Raw genomic sequence first — 17832 nt, forward strand, 5'->3', positions numbered from 1 at the left:
CACTATTTTTACCTCAGTATTTGTAAGCTAAAACTTGGAGTAAAACAATCAGAGGAAAAATATATTAGAAACACGTCACCACTTCTGTATTTTTCTCCCACTCGTGGTTTGGTCTTATAAATACTGAGGTAAAATACTGACCAAATACTGAAAGTGTGAATGTGGCCTTAATCTCAGCCTTCACCTGCAATGCCTCACTCTCCTCTATACACAGCCTCATACTGAAGCAGCACCTCACTTCTCTCATTTTCCCATCATGCCTCTCATTACCCCCTCCCCCTCACATGTTTCATTTCCCCCTCACTCCTCTCATTTTTCCCCCTCACACCTCTCATTTCCCCCCCTCACACCTCTCATTTTCACCTCACACCTATCATTTTCTGATCATTCCACTATTTTCCCCTCACTACTTTCATTTTCCCCTCACACCTCTTCATTTTCACATCACACCTCTCAATTTCACCTCATACCTCTCATTTTCCCCTCACTCCACTATTTTCCCCTCACTCCTCTCATTTTCACCTCACTCCTCACTTCCCCTCACACGTGCACAGCAACTTCCTGTTATGAGCACAGCGGTGTGATCCTTGAGGCTCCTCTCTTTCTCTTGATGTCATGCCTCACAGGAGCAAATCCATTCTAGACACGACAGAGCTAGATGTGGCCTGTTCCTGACTCGCACTGATACTCTGAAGGTGGCGGCCCTGATTGGAGCTCACAGTGGCTTGGACATCGCAGCCGGTGAGTTTTGCAGGGTGGCTTTCGAGGTGAATGTGTCTCCGCTCATGTGTGCTAATAACGTGGCCATGTGAATGGGGCTTTGCGTGTGGAGTGAGTGTGGATATACAGAGTGAGCGGGACTATGTGGAGTAAGCGTGGCTTGATACATAAACACACACATACATACACTCAGCTTTATATATATAGATTACAAGGATATAGAAAAATATCTAATCCTACCATGTCCCATCTTATGACCTTAATTTAGCTGCTGTTTAGCCCATGCTAAAGACCTGAGAAATCCAAAAACTGTTAGGAAAAATTGCACCTGACCGTAGTTGTTTTCCCCAAATTTCTCAAAATTAATGTAAGTACTGTAAATGTCCTCTTTAAATTCCATAACTTGTTTTGTCCTGAGTTGAATTAGTTTTTTTTATAGGAATTTTCTGTGTTAGACAACCCCTTTCATATGTCCTATAAGGTCTTTCTCTATATTAACCAGAGTATTTAGCTTCTGAAAAAAATATCTCTCCCTCTAGAGAACCCGACTCATCCATGTTTCATTAGGACAGATCATTTCTTACATGACCACCATCAGTGTAACAACAAAGCAAAGACTCTCAACAGGTTTTCTCTCCGATAACAGGATCCAGCATCTTTGCAATCAACTCACTGTTGAAGAACCTAAATTGTAAACAAATGCCTTTTTGGACTTGCCCCTGATTAGTCCTCCATGATTTTCAGTTTTACTTCACCTGACAGAATTGCCTCATATATAATGCTGAAGGCAGGACCCATAATGGAATACGGTACGTCTGCAAGCGCAATCTTAAAAACTCATTGAGAGGTCTTTTAGACCGAAACAGATGTTGTGATAAACGTTGCAATGGGAGATGTCAGAGATAAGTTTTCTTTTTAGTTAAAGTATAGTTGGATCACGGTCTTCTCCAAGAAAGTTTGAGGCCTAAGAACTTGGAGATGTGAGACTGAAGAATCGGGGCCCCATCCAAACTAGATCACTTGTGCTTGTGGATGTGTTTTCACAATTTTGATCAAAACGATAAACTAACGCCTTCACAGTTTTTACTGGTGCAGCTATCGTGTAATCCATGAGTTCATTATTTACAGAGTGATGTTGATAAGCATTTAATTAATTAATTGATTAATTTAGTTCTGTAGATTGTGCTAGTTAATGTCTCAATTTTCTGTTTTGTGCTTTGCTTTGTGTGATCACCACCAAGGCTATGCACCGAAGAGAGGTCACTTTGCCCCTGCTTGATGGGTTTACACAATTTTGATGAAGACTAATAACTAAGTGCCTCACATTATTTATGTACATGCACAGCTATCGTGCAGCTCATTTGTCTACAGTATTAATTGCAGAGTGCTGATTTATAGTGTTGATATATACACACTGTATATATATGTATGTCTGTGTGGCATCTACAGAAGACATGCACTTGTAGGTTGTGCTGGTCACTGTCTGTTTTTTCTGCATTGTGCATTAGATTGTGTGGCCACCTACAAGACTATGCACCCTATTATCCACCCATTTTTATCATATATGTGGCCTCCTACAAGGCTATGCACCCTATTATTCACCCATCTTTCTCATATGTGTGGCCACCTACAAGGCTATGCACTCTAATATCCACCCGTCTTTCTCATATGTGTGGCCACCTACAAGGCTATGCACCCTATTATCCACCCGTCTTTCTCATATGTGTGGCCACCTACAAAGCTATGCACTCTAATATCGACCCATCTCTCATATGTGTGGCCACCTACAAAGCTATGCACTCTAATATCCACCCATCTCTCATATGTGTGGCCACCTACAAGGCTATGCACCCTATTATCCACCCCTCTTTCTCATACTTGTGGCCACTTACAAGGCTACGCACCCTATGATCCACTCATTTTTTTTCATATGTGTGGCCACCTACAAGGCTATGCACCCTATTATCCACCTATCTTTCTCATATGTGTGGCCACCTACAAGGCTATGTACCCTGTTATCCACCCATTTTTTCATACTTGTGGCCACCTACAAGGCTATGCCTTCTAAAATCCATCCACCTTTCTCATAATGTTTTTAATTACAACAAAGTATAGCTGGATCCCGTTCTTAACCAGTCCATTAGAGCCCGAGGCAAAATGAGTCTGTGGAATCATAGTCCAATCTTAAAGAAGTCAGCTCGTCGTCAGTGAATGAGCTCAAACACTTTAGATCAAATCTAAGCACCTTATGGTTTTATGTGTGCAGCAATAGTGGAATTAATTTAGTTATTAATTGCAGAGTGCCGTTGCATAGTTTTTGTATATATAGGTTACAATCTATGGTAAGTAAATACTAGCTGAAAAATAAATGTAGTCACTCTAATCTATGTTTGTCCTTCCTGATATCATTTAGATGTGTCTATATCCTTACCAGAGAGCTCACAGCCACAAAATCTACTGAATTTCTTGTTTCTGGCTATGGACACGTGCAGATGTCAGTTGTGATAGCAACGAATTATTTCCTACTTTACGGTCAAGCAATCTTCAGAACGTTCATTTTTTAGCAAAGAAATTTGAGATCTACAATGTATAAATATTTGATGTCACTTATTTTCTGTGCCATAACTGGTAGGGTTCTGCTCATTTATGACTGGAAAAATAGTGTTGCATGTGGGACTATTTTTTCCCTCAGTGCTGTAGTCAGGAATTTCCATTAGAGATCTGGGCAAGATTCACCAAGACGCAACACATTTGGTCTATTGGTAAAAAAAAAAAAAAAATTGTGTCTAGAGTCAATGATGTCCTGAGTCTGATGTTTTCTGTGATGCCATATTGATGAAGCGTACAGTAGATTGTGTAATATTGTCTAGGACTGTATCATTACATCTTGGTATCAGCTAAGAAGAAATGGAATATTTTTGTTGTGGAAAGTCAGTAGGGGGTTCTGTGACTCTTATATTACTGGTTGGTTTATCTTTAAAAAGGTTTTATTGCCATCTGGCATATCAACAGGATCAATGTCTGATAGATGCAGATTCCATCTTGGGGACCCACTTTTATATGGAAAGTTAGTCCCCTAACCTACAATGCTACCCAACAATGAAGATATCAAAAAGTGGCTGTGCACGTGCATGACATTCACTTTTATAAAAGTAATAGAAACAGCGGAATATCAATCCTCTCCACGTCACCAGTGACCTCTATTCCCCATATAGGTGGCTCTCAGAGTTCTGACCCACCATTATCAGTTTAATGTCCAAGTTGGTTATGTTGTTTTAACATATTAAAGTCTATGTCCCTGATTCTTTAGGACTGGCTTTTTTTCACCATTCTTGATGAAGAGTGCATCTCTTATTGAATTTGATGACGGATCTTTGGTTGCCATACACCACCTCGAGAAATGTAATCTGGGCAAGGACTGGAGTATATTTTTTATCATAATTTACACCACCTTTGTGGAGTAAATAATGGTAAATTTGTCCACCGCACACAGCCACACCCCACCAGGCTAAGCTCACCCACTTTAAAAAAAAAAAAAAGGCAGATATAGCCAATAATTGAGTAAAAATTCCAAGTCAACTTTTTTGGGGTAACTTTTCAAACAGCATTTCACCTGAATACTGAAGCAAGCTGTCTGATGAACTGGGGCCTATAAAAATATTATTCATGAGGAACCAACTCCTTGCTCTCCCATTAATTGGCCTATATAAAGGTGCCCTAATTGTTTACCCAGGCACATCACATACTTTTGGCTGTGGCGGTCCCTGGTACTGCAGCTCATTGAGCTGATTGATGAGAAAGCCGGGGGTTGGAATTTGCTTTTGCCAAGAATGGATCATAAATATTACAGTTCTAGAAAACCTATTTAAGTAGAACAATGGAAGGGTTGTCCAGTCTAAATATATTAATGAATTTCAGATTGAAGGGGTATGACACCTGGTACCAGTTGTTATAAGCGCAGGCGGCAGCATGATGTAAACACATGAAATGGAACTGCACTTTGCAGCTCTACTGAAAGTGTAGCAGCCGCAACCAGGTACTACAGAACAGCTATCTTGCAAGAGAATAGGAGCCAGTCTGCAATTCTCTGCAGTGGCCACTACACATTGAATGGAGCTGGGCAAAGAATCTCCATTCGACGTGCTTACATCTGACATCCTCCTGAGCTTACAACAGTTGATCAGTGGGGGTGCAGGGTGTCAGACTCCACCTTGATCTAATGTTGATGGCCTATCCTAAGGATGTATCATTAATATGTTTAGACCAGACAAACCCTTTAAGGTAATACATGAAAGGAAGAAGTACATTTTTAATATAATTAAACAAATGATCATCAAGCTACGCCTACATGTAACCAGGCAGAGGAGATGTGCCAATGTTCCCCTCTAAGTACTTCACTATACTTTAGATGCACACTCGCGTGATATGTGAATGTACTGTAGGACTAATGTATAATAAGGACGACGTATTGATAAATTATGCAGTTAGTACATTATAGGCCTTGCAAAAAGCAGTCACATTCAAAGCTTGACCAACCAAATTATTTGTTCCTGATGGAAGCACCCTACAAAGGCTACCATGCCTTAACTATTTGAAACTTCCTTACATTGTCATCAGAAGCTGGTTTATCTATTATCACCTCTGGCAGTAGTAGTCCAGCAGGCGATGTTGGGGCAGATGGACCACCGAACAGAGAGACCACTCCGTTGCAGTCCACGGTGCTGTGCATCTTGCCATTCACTGGGAGCACTGGCAGGGTTCTTGATGCTTTGCTGGCTTGACTTAAGTTACTTCCCCGTCTTTGTCTGTGTGGTACAAACAAGGATCCTCGTCTACTCTCATTGTCTTCGAATGTGCTGTGTTCATCGTCTGCAAAGTCATTTTCTGATGCCACATCCTTCCCACGGCCTAGGAACATGCTGAACATGCTTGTCTTACTGTTGCGCCTTGGTGTGACATCATTGCGGATATCCAACAGAGACTTGGAAATAATAAGAGGAAACATTAAAAGTGCAGTTATACACCATAGGTAGACCAATACCCAAAACCTGTAGCATATACTTCTCAACAACAGTCAATGGAAATCTTTCAAAACCACATCAATCAGACAGAAATATAGATATCGGATTGGTGTTAAATGTGTTATCACTCGTGGCCCATCAGTTGGGACTCACATTGTTCCTGAGAACAGGGGATCCTAAAGTCCAATAGTGCACAAGCTGGACCACTACTTCATTTACTCTAATGAGGACTGATGGAGTAATCAGTCCCACAGAACTGAACAGACTGGTGGTTGACCCTGCACACTACTGGACTTTGGGCACCTGCCAATACAGAGAAAGAGGGTTACAAATTTAGCTTTACGTATGCTTGAAACCACTTCCTGGTGATTGATGTCTATCTCTGTCCGTCCAATGGGAAAAGAGTGGGGGTTGAATATGCACGCTCCTAAAATTTGGCCTCTCCATCTATCCAGAGAAAGAGGGTTCCAAAGTTTAGTGATAAACTTGCTTGACAGCATTCTGTTCACATATGGTATTGACTGTTACCTCTGGCAGACCTATAAAAATGAAGTGATGACAAACATGTGCCATACTGAAATATGGGGCTACCACCGATCAAGAGAAAGAGGGTCCCAAACATAGCATTGTGCATGTTTGGCCACCACTCTATTCACTTCTATGGGATTGAAGGTTGCCTGCCAGTGACCTGGAAGTGAATAAGGTGGTAGTCATTCATGAAAACCATTGCCCTAGTTATACACTGATACCAAGCTCTATAGACTGTTAGGGGATCCCAAAAGTTGTACCCCCCTGTAATTATCACCTATTTTGTGTGATTAATAGGCTTGCATTGGCTGAAGATGGTGGACTCAATGCCGACCAAGAAAGTAATGAAGGGTCACATAATTATGAAGGTCACTATGTATCCTAATGCACATTTATATGACAAATCCCATCTAGTACTTGGCCACTGTAGATAAGTAAATCATACCAAAATACTGCAAAAAATTAGATTCCTGTAAAATATATTCTATGCAACCTGACTATTCATGTCCAGTCGTTTATATAGTATAGAAAAAAGTTGATATGAAAATATTCATATATGTAATGAAAGTACCTCGTGAGGCGATGATGTCTTCGTCAATCTAATTCCATCATAGAGGAACTTTTTTAGGTTGCTTTCTGATGTGGATTTGTGAAACTTTTCGTCGTCGCCCTTTTCGTCTCCGTCCCCTTTCTCTTTTTGATGCCGCTTCTTTCTTCTGTTTCTCCTTTCCTTAGCACTTTTTGAACTTAATTTAGTACTTTTCGAACTTAACTTTGAAGCTTCAGATGAACTTTCTGAGAGTCCGCCATAGCCGGTTCCTCCACTAAACTCTCTGGAGCCAAGCGCTATCTCTTGAGCTGTTAATGCCGCTGTCTAAAGAAGAACATGAAGGTACATGGGGATACTGTTATTAGTTTATAAATGTGATAGATAGAAGAATAACTAATACTTATAATAAAATCAATGTTTTCTTCTTAGTCAATGAAGCCAACTATGATAATGAACTTTAAGATAAGGTTTTATAAGTGACAAGATTTATAAGCAAGACAATGTATTCCTCTTCATCATTAATTGGAAGAAATAGTAGAAACCTTAGGATGAATGGAGCGATATTCCGTTTTTCCGCTGGATCCATCTAGCTGGCTGGTAATGGATGAGGGCCTCACTATATCTGTTTCCTGGGGACTGGCCAACTGGATCTGAGCATGCTCAGACTTAAAAAAACAGATCCGGTGGCCGGATCAGTCTTTTTCCAGATGCGTCGCACTCCGGCGCCCATAGACTTACATTGTAGCAAAAAACCGGAAGCGCTGGATCCGGCGCTGTCCGGTTTTTCGCCGCAGACAAAAAAGGTTAATAGAGATGTTTTTTCCAGATGCCGGAATCAAAATTTTAGCCGGATCCGGCAAAAATGGAAAGAAATGGAAGGCCATGCTGCGCGATATGGCGCTAATACAAGTCAATGAGAAAAAACGGTTCCGGCGGCAGATTTTGCCGTTCCGGTTTTTCTAAAAATAGCCGGATCATGCCTGTCGGAAAAAACCTGATGTGTGAAAGTAGCCTTAAGATAGTTGAAGGTTTCCACTGCTCAACTTCATCACTTTCCAAGATCAGAAAAACTTTTTGGATTTTCTTTAGTCCCTTTGCATTTTCCCCTCACTCTGGTCACAGCATGTACTTACTATTCCCCCAAAACTAATATGAAGTCCTAATTAAGAAGTTTATTTCTCGTCTATTTTTTAAGTATTTCCCATGAAAGAGGTATTCTGGTAAGAAGAAGTCCTCTGGATAGTTGATAAATTCTTTACTGCTGAGAGTCCAACCACAATACTCCCACAGATTGCCAGAAACAGGGAAATCCATCCCTTGTTTTCTTGGTGTGAGAAAATATGTATAAATTATGCATATGCACTTTCATTTATATGAATTTGTCTTATCTCGTTAAAATTACTATCTATAATTATCTTATTATAATTCAGTGTATACTGAATGGTTATTATTAGGATTATCACCCTACCAACCCTTTTCCTTCTCCCAATATCCGATTATTATGGTCACTACTTCGCTGGAATTTTTAAACTAAACTATTTAATACATTTGTTCTTGTAGGCTATATAACTCTTTTAACGAGTAACTCCCCAAAAGTCAGAAATAGCTTAGCATTGTATTCAGCAGTCCCATAGATAATGAGTGTAGTGGAGGTCGAGCATGTGAGCCTTTGCTCCATTCAAGACAAAGCAGCAGAGTCCCATTCTTCAACTACCAGAGCCATGATCTTGGGATTTCTGGGAGTTCTCATCGGTAGGATCCCCGGCAATCCCCAATTTATCCTCTATGAATAGATGATAACTTATTTTTTTGGAAACCCTTAAACGCAAAATGCAAGCACTACCAAACTGATGTAAAATGTCTATTTCAAACTCATGGAATCTTGATGCTTAATATATCACCTGTAGGTCTTCTTGATGCTTTCTCAGCTGTTCCATCATAAGCTGAAATTTGGCTTCCTTCTGTTCGGCTTCTTCTAGAGTTGCCTGGTTCTGCTCTTCATAAGCCATGGCAACAACGGCCAAGATCAAGTTAACTAGATAGAAGGAGCCCAAAAAGATCACCAATACGAAGAAGATCATGTAGGTTTTCCCAGCAGCTCGTAGGGTCTAAAGGAAAAAAAAAACCAATACAGAAACGGTTATTAACTCCTTCATGACCGAAGGTATTTTTGGTTTTGCGTTTTCGTTTTTTGCTCCCCTTCTTCTCAGAGCCATAAGGTTTTATTTTTCTGTCAATATGACCGTGTGAGGGCTTGTCTTTGTGGGATGCATTGTATTTTTGAACAATGCCATTGGTTTTACCATGCCGTGTACTAGAAAACGGGAAAAAAAATTCCACGTGCGGTGAAACTGCAAAAAAAAGTGCAATCCCACACTTGTTTTTTGTTTGGCTTTTTTTACTAGGTTCTCTAAATGCTAAAATTGACCTGCCATTATGATTCTCCAGGTCATTACGAGTTCATAGACACCAAACATGTCTCGGTTCTTGTTTATCTAAGCGGTGAAAATAATCCAAACTTTGTTAAAAAAAAATTGTGCGATTTTCTGATACCCGTAGCGTCTCCATTTTTCGTGATCTTGGGTTGAGTGAGGGATGATTTTTTGCGCACCGAGCTGATGTTTTTAATTATATCATTTTGGTGCAGATACTATCTTTTGATCGCCCGTTATTGCATTTTAATGCAATGTCGTGGCAACAAAAAAAACGTAATTCTGGCGTTTTGACTTTTCTCTCACTACTCCGCTTAACGATCAGGTTAATCCTTTTTCTATTGATATATCGGGTGATTCTGAATGCGGCGATACCTAATGTGTGTATGTATGTTTTTTGTTTTATTTTGAATGGGGCGAAAGGGGGGTGATTTGAACTTTTATAATTTTTTTATTTATATTTTTAAAAACATTTTTTTTCACTTTTGACATCCTTCAATAGTCTCCATGGGAGACTAGAAGCTGCCATAACCCAATCGGCTCTGCTACATACAGGCAATGATGTAGAATTATTCAATTTCTATGAGCACCGACCACCTCTAGTTGTCATGCCAACCCACCAGTGACCCGCAATCATGTGATGGGGGTCACTTGTGAGCGGATTTCCAGCCCGATGGCCAGAAGCGTGAGTTAAATGCCGCTGTCAGCATTTGACAAAGGCATTTAACAGGTTAATAGCTGCAGGTGGATCATGATTCCACTTGCAGCTATTCTGGGCACATGTCAGCTGTTCAAAACAGCAGACATGTCCCAGGAAAGATGTGGGCTCACCGCCGGAGCCCACATCAAAGGGAGGGACTCTGACATCAGCGTAAATTTACACCCAACGTTGGAAAGGGGTTAATTTTCTTGAAAATTTACTTTGGGCTACATTTTTTTTAGTTCATTAATGTTTTTAAAGAAGCACTCCTCCCATCAACATTGTTATTCTCTTAATGTATTGCAGTCATCATATTATATAGCACTGTGTCTCTGATTGTTGGGTCCCAAACACTTGGGCTCCAACTGATAACTTGAACTCAGGTCCCGATTTCCCCATTCCACTCACTTCATAACCATAATGAGGAGGAATTTTAATAAAACGGTGGTCATACATACACACTGTGAAGAGGAACGGAGGACTCTGGTCTCCTGGTCTAGTGATGAAATGATCATATATTTATCAACCATTCCGTTAAAAAGGTATTAAATGTTTTCTAACCCTAAAGGTTAAAGGGAATCTATCACTCTATTTTTTGCCTATCAGCTGCTGGCACCACCATCAGGGACTTATCTACAGCATTCTGTAGTGCTGTAGATAAGCCCCCGATATTCCCTGAAAGATAAGAAAAATGAGTTAGATTATACTCACCCAGGGGCGTTCCGGGTCCAGTTCGGGTCTGGATGGAGTCATGGTCCGATCCGGCGCCTTCCATCTTCCAGCGCCTGCGCACTGCAGTAATCTGTTCTGCCCTCAACAGGGCAGAGCACCAGAGCCGTGACGGGCAGGAATGAAGAGGAAGTCATTGCTGCAAGATGGGTGGCGCCGGACCGGACCACGACTCCCTCCAGACCCGAACCGGCCCTGGGTGAGTATAATCTAACTCCTTTTTCTTCTCTTTCAGGGTACATCGGGGGATAATCTACAGCATTACAGAATGTTGTAGATAAGCCCCTGATGGCGGTGGCCGCAGCTGATAGGCAAAAAATAGGGTGACAGATTCCCTTTAACCCCTTAACGACCGCCGATACGCCTTTTAACGGCGGTAGTTAAGGGTACTAAAACCACAGCGCCGTTAATTCACGGCGCTATGATTTAAGTGAATAGCGCCCCCCCAGTGTCGGATTTTGACCGGGGTCTCGGCTGCCAGGGGTAGCCGAGACCCCAGAGAACATGAATCGGTCGGTTTTTACAGACCCCCACTTTTGCGATCGCCGTTATTAAAATAACCCTATAACGGCGACCGCAAAAAAAAGCCGCGATTTTACATTTAATTTCTCTCTCATCTGATGTGATCGCACATCAGAGGAGAGAGAAATAGGGTCCCCGATCCCCCCCGGTACCTCTCCATGGCCCTCCGTCCCCTCCCGGTGGTCCCACGTCCTGCCGGCATCCTCCGATGGGCGCCGCCATCTTGAAAATGGCGGGCGCATGCGCAGTGCGCCCGCCGGGAATCTGCCGGCTCCGGCTGGCAGATTCCATTCATTATTTTGATCACTATGATAAACGATCATAGTGATCAAAATAAAAAAAATAGTACATAACCCCCCCGTTTATCACTCCCTTATATAGGCAAATATAATGAAATAAAGAAAATAATTTTTTTTTCAGTTTTCCATTAGGGTTAGGGTTAGGGTTGGGCTAGGGTTAGGGTTGGGCTAGGGTTAGGGTTAGGGGTCACTTGTGGGGGGTTTCCACTGTTTAGGCCCATCAGGGGCTCTGCAAGCGCAACATGATGCCCGCAGACCATTCCATCAAAGTCTGCACTCCAAAATGGCACTCCTTCCCTTCCGAGCTCTCCCATGCGCCCAAACAGTGGTTCCCCCCCACATATGGGGTATCGGCGTACTCAGGACAAATCGCATAACAACTGTGCAGGTATGATTTCTCCTGTTACCCTTGTAAAAATAAAAATTTGGGGGCGGAAAGATCATTTTTGTGGAAAAAAAATGGATTTTTTATTTTCATGGCTCTACGTTATAAACTTCTGTGAAGCACTTGAAGGTTCAAAGTGCTCACCACACATCTAGATAAGTTCCTTAATGGGTCTAGTTTCCAAAATAGGGTCACTTGTTGGAGGTTTCCACTGTTTAGGCACATTAAGGGCTCTCCGAACGCAACATGGCATCCGATCTCAATTCCAGCCAATTCTGCGTTGAAAAAGTCAAACGGCGCTCCATCCCTTGCGAGCTCTGCCGTGTGCTGAAAAAGTGGTTTACCCCCACATATGGGGTATCGGCGTATTCAGGAGAAATTGTACAACAAATTTTGTGGTTGATTTTCTCTTTTAACACTTGTGAAAATAAAAAAAATTGGTTCTGAAGTAAATTTTTTGCAAAAAAAAGTTAAATGTTAATTTTTTCCTTCCGCATTGCTTTAGTTCCTGTGAAGCACTTAAAGGGTTAATAAACTTCTTGAATGTGGTTTTGAGCACCTTGAGGGGTCTAGTGTTTAGAATGGTGCCACTTTTGGGTATTTTCTGTCATGTACACCCCTCAAAATGACTTTAAATATGATGTGGTCCCTAAAAAAATGGTTTTGTAAATTTTGTTGTAAAAATGAGAAATTGCTGGTCAACTTTTAACCCTTATAACTTCCTAACAAAAAAAAATTTTGCTTCCAAAATTGTGCTGATGTAAAGTAGACATGTGGGAAATGTTATTTTTTAAGAAATTTGTGTGACACATCTCTCTGATTTAAGGGCATAAAAATTTAAAGTTTTAAAATTGCAAAATTTTCTACATTTTCGCCATATTTCCGTTTTTTTCATAAATAAACACAAGACTTATCGAAGAAATTTTACCACTAACATGAAGTACAATATGTCCCGAAAAAACAATCTTAGAATCAGCGGGATCCATTAAAGCGTTCCAGAGTTATAACCTCATAAAGGGACAGTGGTCAGAATTGTAAAAATTGGCCTGGTCATTAAGCTGCAAACTGGCTCTGTCGCTAAGGGGTTAAAAAAATTACTTCATTTATTAATCTAAATATGCCAAAAAAGTGGTGCATAGCATAACTTAGGGGTCTTGAGCCACCACGAGGGGGAACTCAGGAGTTCACTGAATGCAGATTTACAATACAAGCAGAATTTTGATCACTTTAGTAACAATATTGTGTCTCCACATCGTTGCTCACCAGTTGATAAAGGTTCTCCCAGAAGTCCTGTGTCATCAGTCGAAACAGAGAAAGGAAGGCCCAGCTGAAGGTATCAAAGCTTGTATAGCCGTAGTTTGGGTTCCTTCCAGTTTTTATACACACAAACCCTTTTGGACATTGGCTGAAATATTGAAATATAGATTATTTACAAGTTAGTGGCAGGTACTGTGTCATAATTCCTAAAACTAGCACAATTATTTGGATTAAAGGGAATATCCTATTCTTTAAATCAGCTTTTTATGTTAAATGTATTTGTTTTCATTTAGTTTTTTTGGGTATTTTAATTATTCATATCATAATTTGCATTAAAAAAATCATCAGAAATCTTAAAATTTGTCCACTGGCTACTTTGCCTAATTGTAGACTGATATTTTCTGTTCTTTCAGAAAAGTCACATGGACATAAGCAACGATAGACTGACCAATGATTTACTTAGTTGTATTGAATTACATAATGACCATGTTCTGATTAGGGCTAGGGTTATGTGAAAGGTCGAGGGAGGAGGTGAGCTGTGACATCACCTATTTTAATTGGTGGATCCTGCTTTATCTACTGTCTGTAATGATAAGGAGACTGCTGAAAAACTCATCTGTGAAGAACAGGAAATATGAGTCTAGGATTAAGCCTAGTCTACTGTATATAGCATATACAGTATATACATCAAGAAAAATAGGCAGCACTCCAAATTAAATGTGAAAAAAGTGGATACTTTACTGATCCTCAGGTGGCGACGTTTCGACGGTGACCCGTCTTTGTCACGGGTCAACGTCGCCACCTGAGGATCAGTAAAGTATCCACTTTTTTCACATTTAATTTGGAGTGCTGCCTATTTTTCTTGATTTATTGATTCAGTTGTTTGGACACTGCTGAATAGGTTTTGCATGAATTATATAATTTTGGTAGTGCTGCCCTTTTTTTTTATTTATATATATACACGTTATAATCCCATGCTGACTCATGATGATTATATCTGTGTGGGCCATATCATCACCACTTCCTGGACTCTTTGTTGTTCTTTATGTTGAAGATAGTTCCTAACGACATTGTCTGTATGTTTGGGATCAATGTCCATCTATTAGAAATAATTTGGAGCCAATCATATGACTCCCTGATGGTATTGCATGATGGATAAGTATCTGCCGCCATATGTCAGCACTGAGGACGCCAAGGAATGAGCCATGTTGAGGGCCATAGAAGCAGTGATTTTTGTAAAACATACAGTATATATATACATATACATATATATATATATATATATACATACAGTATATATAATAAACAAAGTTGTGTGAAAAAGTGTTTGCCCCCTAATATTTAAATATTAGATAAGTAACACTTTTATCGCAATGGTATATATTGATAATGATAAAAAAGCAAATATGGAAATAAAATACTTTTACGATAAAAACTTGATTTGAACAGTGGGCCATTTTTTGACGTCACATTCTACTTAAAGGTAGTAAGAAAATGCATTTTCTGTAGATTTTTGGGATTGCAAATTATCTGTAACTCATCAGGTAAGAAACGTATATAAACACAAATTCATATGTTAACGACAACAAATTACGGTATATTTCCTTATCACTTACCCGGCATCTGTACTGTTGCCACAAAGAAGGGCATCCCTCTGCCCAGGCAAAAAGTAATAATTTCCTGTTTATAAAGCAAAAACATCTATATTGTAACGGATGTGAGATCATTTCTAAATGAGCAAACACATTTATCTATTCCATGCTGAGCAATCAATTTAATTCTACCTTAGAATATTTAAACTAAAATTAAAACTGTAAAATTTAGAGTTGACAACAAGGTTTGAAGAAATTGAATACGATAATCAGGATGCAGGGAAATAATATTTTTTAATGGTAAATGCAATTCAAGTAATCGGTGGTTTTCCCCAGATATTACATGTTTATAGCGGATCTTTTACAATATCTCACAATGCAAACTGCCAAATTAAACTGATTTTCTAGATCTGATGAGACTGTGGTCCTTGCCTTGAAAATCCCTATCAGATTGGCTCTATACCGTAATCATCTAATTAAAATTATTATTTTATGAGTCCAGCTTTAATATAATGAGGGAACTTTCAAAAAGAATTGCATGGCAATATTAGCATACATTTTTCAGATGAGCTCATGGGCTGCAAAGGGCCCATATATAATGTTCTTGCACAGAGGTCCTCTTCTGTCCGTGTCCGCTAGTGGTTTATTCCAAACGGTTGAAAAAGGAACAAATTAAAGCAGATCTACAAAATGGTGACCCAACTAAAATTCCCTGTGCTCCACTATGAGAAAAATTAGTGTGATACTGAAATTGGAATTTTAAAGTTCTGGGAAGAGCTTTGGCTTTATAGAGGATTTATACTTGTGATTAGTGGAGGATAGCTGAGACTACCACCAATGTACAGCCCTGGATCTTTTCATAGAGGTATGGTCACTCTACAGTCACAGAGGACCTAGCAGCCCCCAGTCACAACATGTAATCCACAAGAAGTAACAATCTTAAAGCATCCTTCAATAGAATTGTGCGCTGTGTCTTTAGTTTGTTATTTCTCCCGGTATCATGCAAATAATTTAACAACTGGGCAAAAGGGTGTTTCCCTACACAGTCAGATACAGATTGGACTGTGTGGAAACATACCCTCAACTGGTAACACCCATAACAGTATAGTAGGAATAATAGCAGAAGAAAACAATGGACAGTTCTATGAGAAGATGCTCCAAAATCTTTATTTCATGAAGAATATAAGTTTTTAAGAAGTTTAGAAAGAAGATAAGTCCTCGGTGATCGCATTTTTAAGATTTCGATTATACTGACCTAGCGGCTGCAATGCATCGTTTTTTTAACATATGCAGGCTCAAAATAGCCAATCTGCTCTCAACTGATGCCCATGAAGAGCTGCACAAATATAGTAGAACAACCAATTAAAAGACACATGCCATTTCAGTTAACTTTTCAGCATAAGCTGTCATGTGTACATGAGCAATTCCACTATATCTGGCCATTATATGACTTGTATATTGCATTATTTCACAAGTTTTCCCCCTCTAGCGGCTCTATCTCTAGTTTTCAGTTGTCTCTGAGCTAGTGGGTGGAGATCAAATCTAGCTTTTTTCTCCGTTTAGCACATGTTCAGAAGTATCAGTAGCATGGAAGACATTATACAGCAGTGTATATGTAAATCTAGCTCTGGAATAAATTAAATCACTCTCTAGCTTCTGCATGAACTGCCTGCTATTTTTTTTTAATTTCTACTTGATTTTTCACTCTGTTCTTTACTCCGTCTTCCTTTCAATAGAGTATAAAAGGTGTATTCTGACCCCTCACTATACTGACAGTCTGTTTGATTCTGATCAAAGAATATCTGAGCTGTTTTTGTTCCCAAAATGGTGGTGAGTTAAAGAGGCTGTCCACTACTTTTACAATGATTGCCTATCCTTGCGAAAGGTCAACAATGTCTGATTAGCCGGGGTCTAACGCCTGGCACCTCTACCCATCAGCTTTTACCGGTAGTGGTGGCGATGGCCGCCGGCTGGAAGTGCTTACTTGAGGAGCTGGCTGTATACTTGTAGTAGCTGCTGCAAGGTACTACACATCCGTCTCCTATTAATTAGAATAAGAGGTGGATGTGCATTGCCAAGCCCCGGCCACTACAAGCAGATGGCCAGCTCCACAAGCGAGTACCTCTGCCTGTCGCCCATACCTATAAAAGTTGATCGACGGGAATGCCGTGTATCAGAGCCCAGCCGACCCGACACTGTTGACCTATCCTAAGGATAGGTCATCAATGTAAATGTAGTGGATAACCTCTATAAGGAGACAGAATAGAGGGAAAGAGGTGACTCCTAAGTGGAGAAAGTAACAAAATTCTCAGATAAGACATATCATAAAGCATCTTACTGTATATTCGCTCAAAGTTTGTCGAAACGACGGTGACCATTCAATCATATAGGCAATTTGTTTACATAAAGAATCCAAGTCACACAGATGCAATGCCGATTCTATTTAATAGTGCATCATCAAGAAATTCCAAGAAATCCCCTAAATCATTTATAAAATCGCCAACATTTCAGCAAGCTCTTGGGCAGTTATTATACATTTGTAATGCACATACTTACTTTCATTCTTGATATATTCTTCTTTGTCAAATGGATTTAATGTTATATTTATGTAGGAACCATTAAAGCCAGCCGTGGCATTATAGTAAGAGGTAATATTTGCTTCGTAATCGGGGGGCCACCTAACACACTTATTTCTTAAGTGTCCCATAAAAAGTTGCAATCCTATTAGTGCAAACACACTCAGACAAAACACCGTGAGGATCATCACATCTGAAAGTTTCTTTACTGACTGAATCAGGGCGCCCACAATGGTCTTTAGACCTAGAAAAACAGGCAGACGGTTATTGTATGCTAAAAAAAACAACTATGCAATAAAAAAAAATAGAAAATGAGGCCTATAGTAAGATCTAAATCTCATGCAACAGCCTAAAGAAACTTGAATGTATGTGCAATTGTGGAAAATGATGGAAACTCAGCGGGTGAAGGAGATAGCAATAGTCATATCGAATACGTGAGAAAAAGTGAATGAAGGATGGATAATAATGAACTTTTTGTAAGAATTAAAAAAAAATAAACTAAATAAAACCCTTGTTTTATA

General features: G+C 39.9%; 1 protein-coding gene across 3 annotated transcripts in view; it reads right to left on the reverse strand.

Moving 5' to 3' along the window:
• The window catches only part of LOC141049367 (sodium channel protein type 2 subunit alpha-like), a 262445-nt gene that overhangs the window by 94273 nt on the left and 150340 nt on the right, over positions 1-17832 (reverse strand). For all 3 annotated transcript variants that reach the window (XM_073545763.1, XM_073545762.1, XM_073545761.1), the window contains 6 exons: positions 17292-17555; positions 14760-14823; positions 13150-13291; positions 8721-8927; positions 6841-7143; positions 5360-5701 (listed from right to left, as the gene is read on the reverse strand). In XM_073545763.1, the coding sequence (XP_073401864.1) occupies positions 5360-5701; positions 6841-7143; positions 8721-8927; positions 13150-13291; positions 14760-14823; positions 17292-17555 (1322 nt within the window). The remainder of the gene's footprint in view (positions 1-5359; positions 5702-6840; positions 7144-8720; positions 8928-13149; positions 13292-14759; positions 14824-17291; positions 17556-17832) is intronic.

The sequence above is a fragment of the Dendrobates tinctorius genome, unplaced genomic scaffold, assembly GCF_039654945.1.
Source record: "Dendrobates tinctorius isolate UK_male_01 unplaced genomic scaffold, ASM3965494v1 ptg000143l, whole genome shotgun sequence".
Lineage (NCBI taxonomy): Eukaryota > Metazoa > Chordata > Amphibia > Anura > Dendrobatidae > Dendrobates > Dendrobates tinctorius.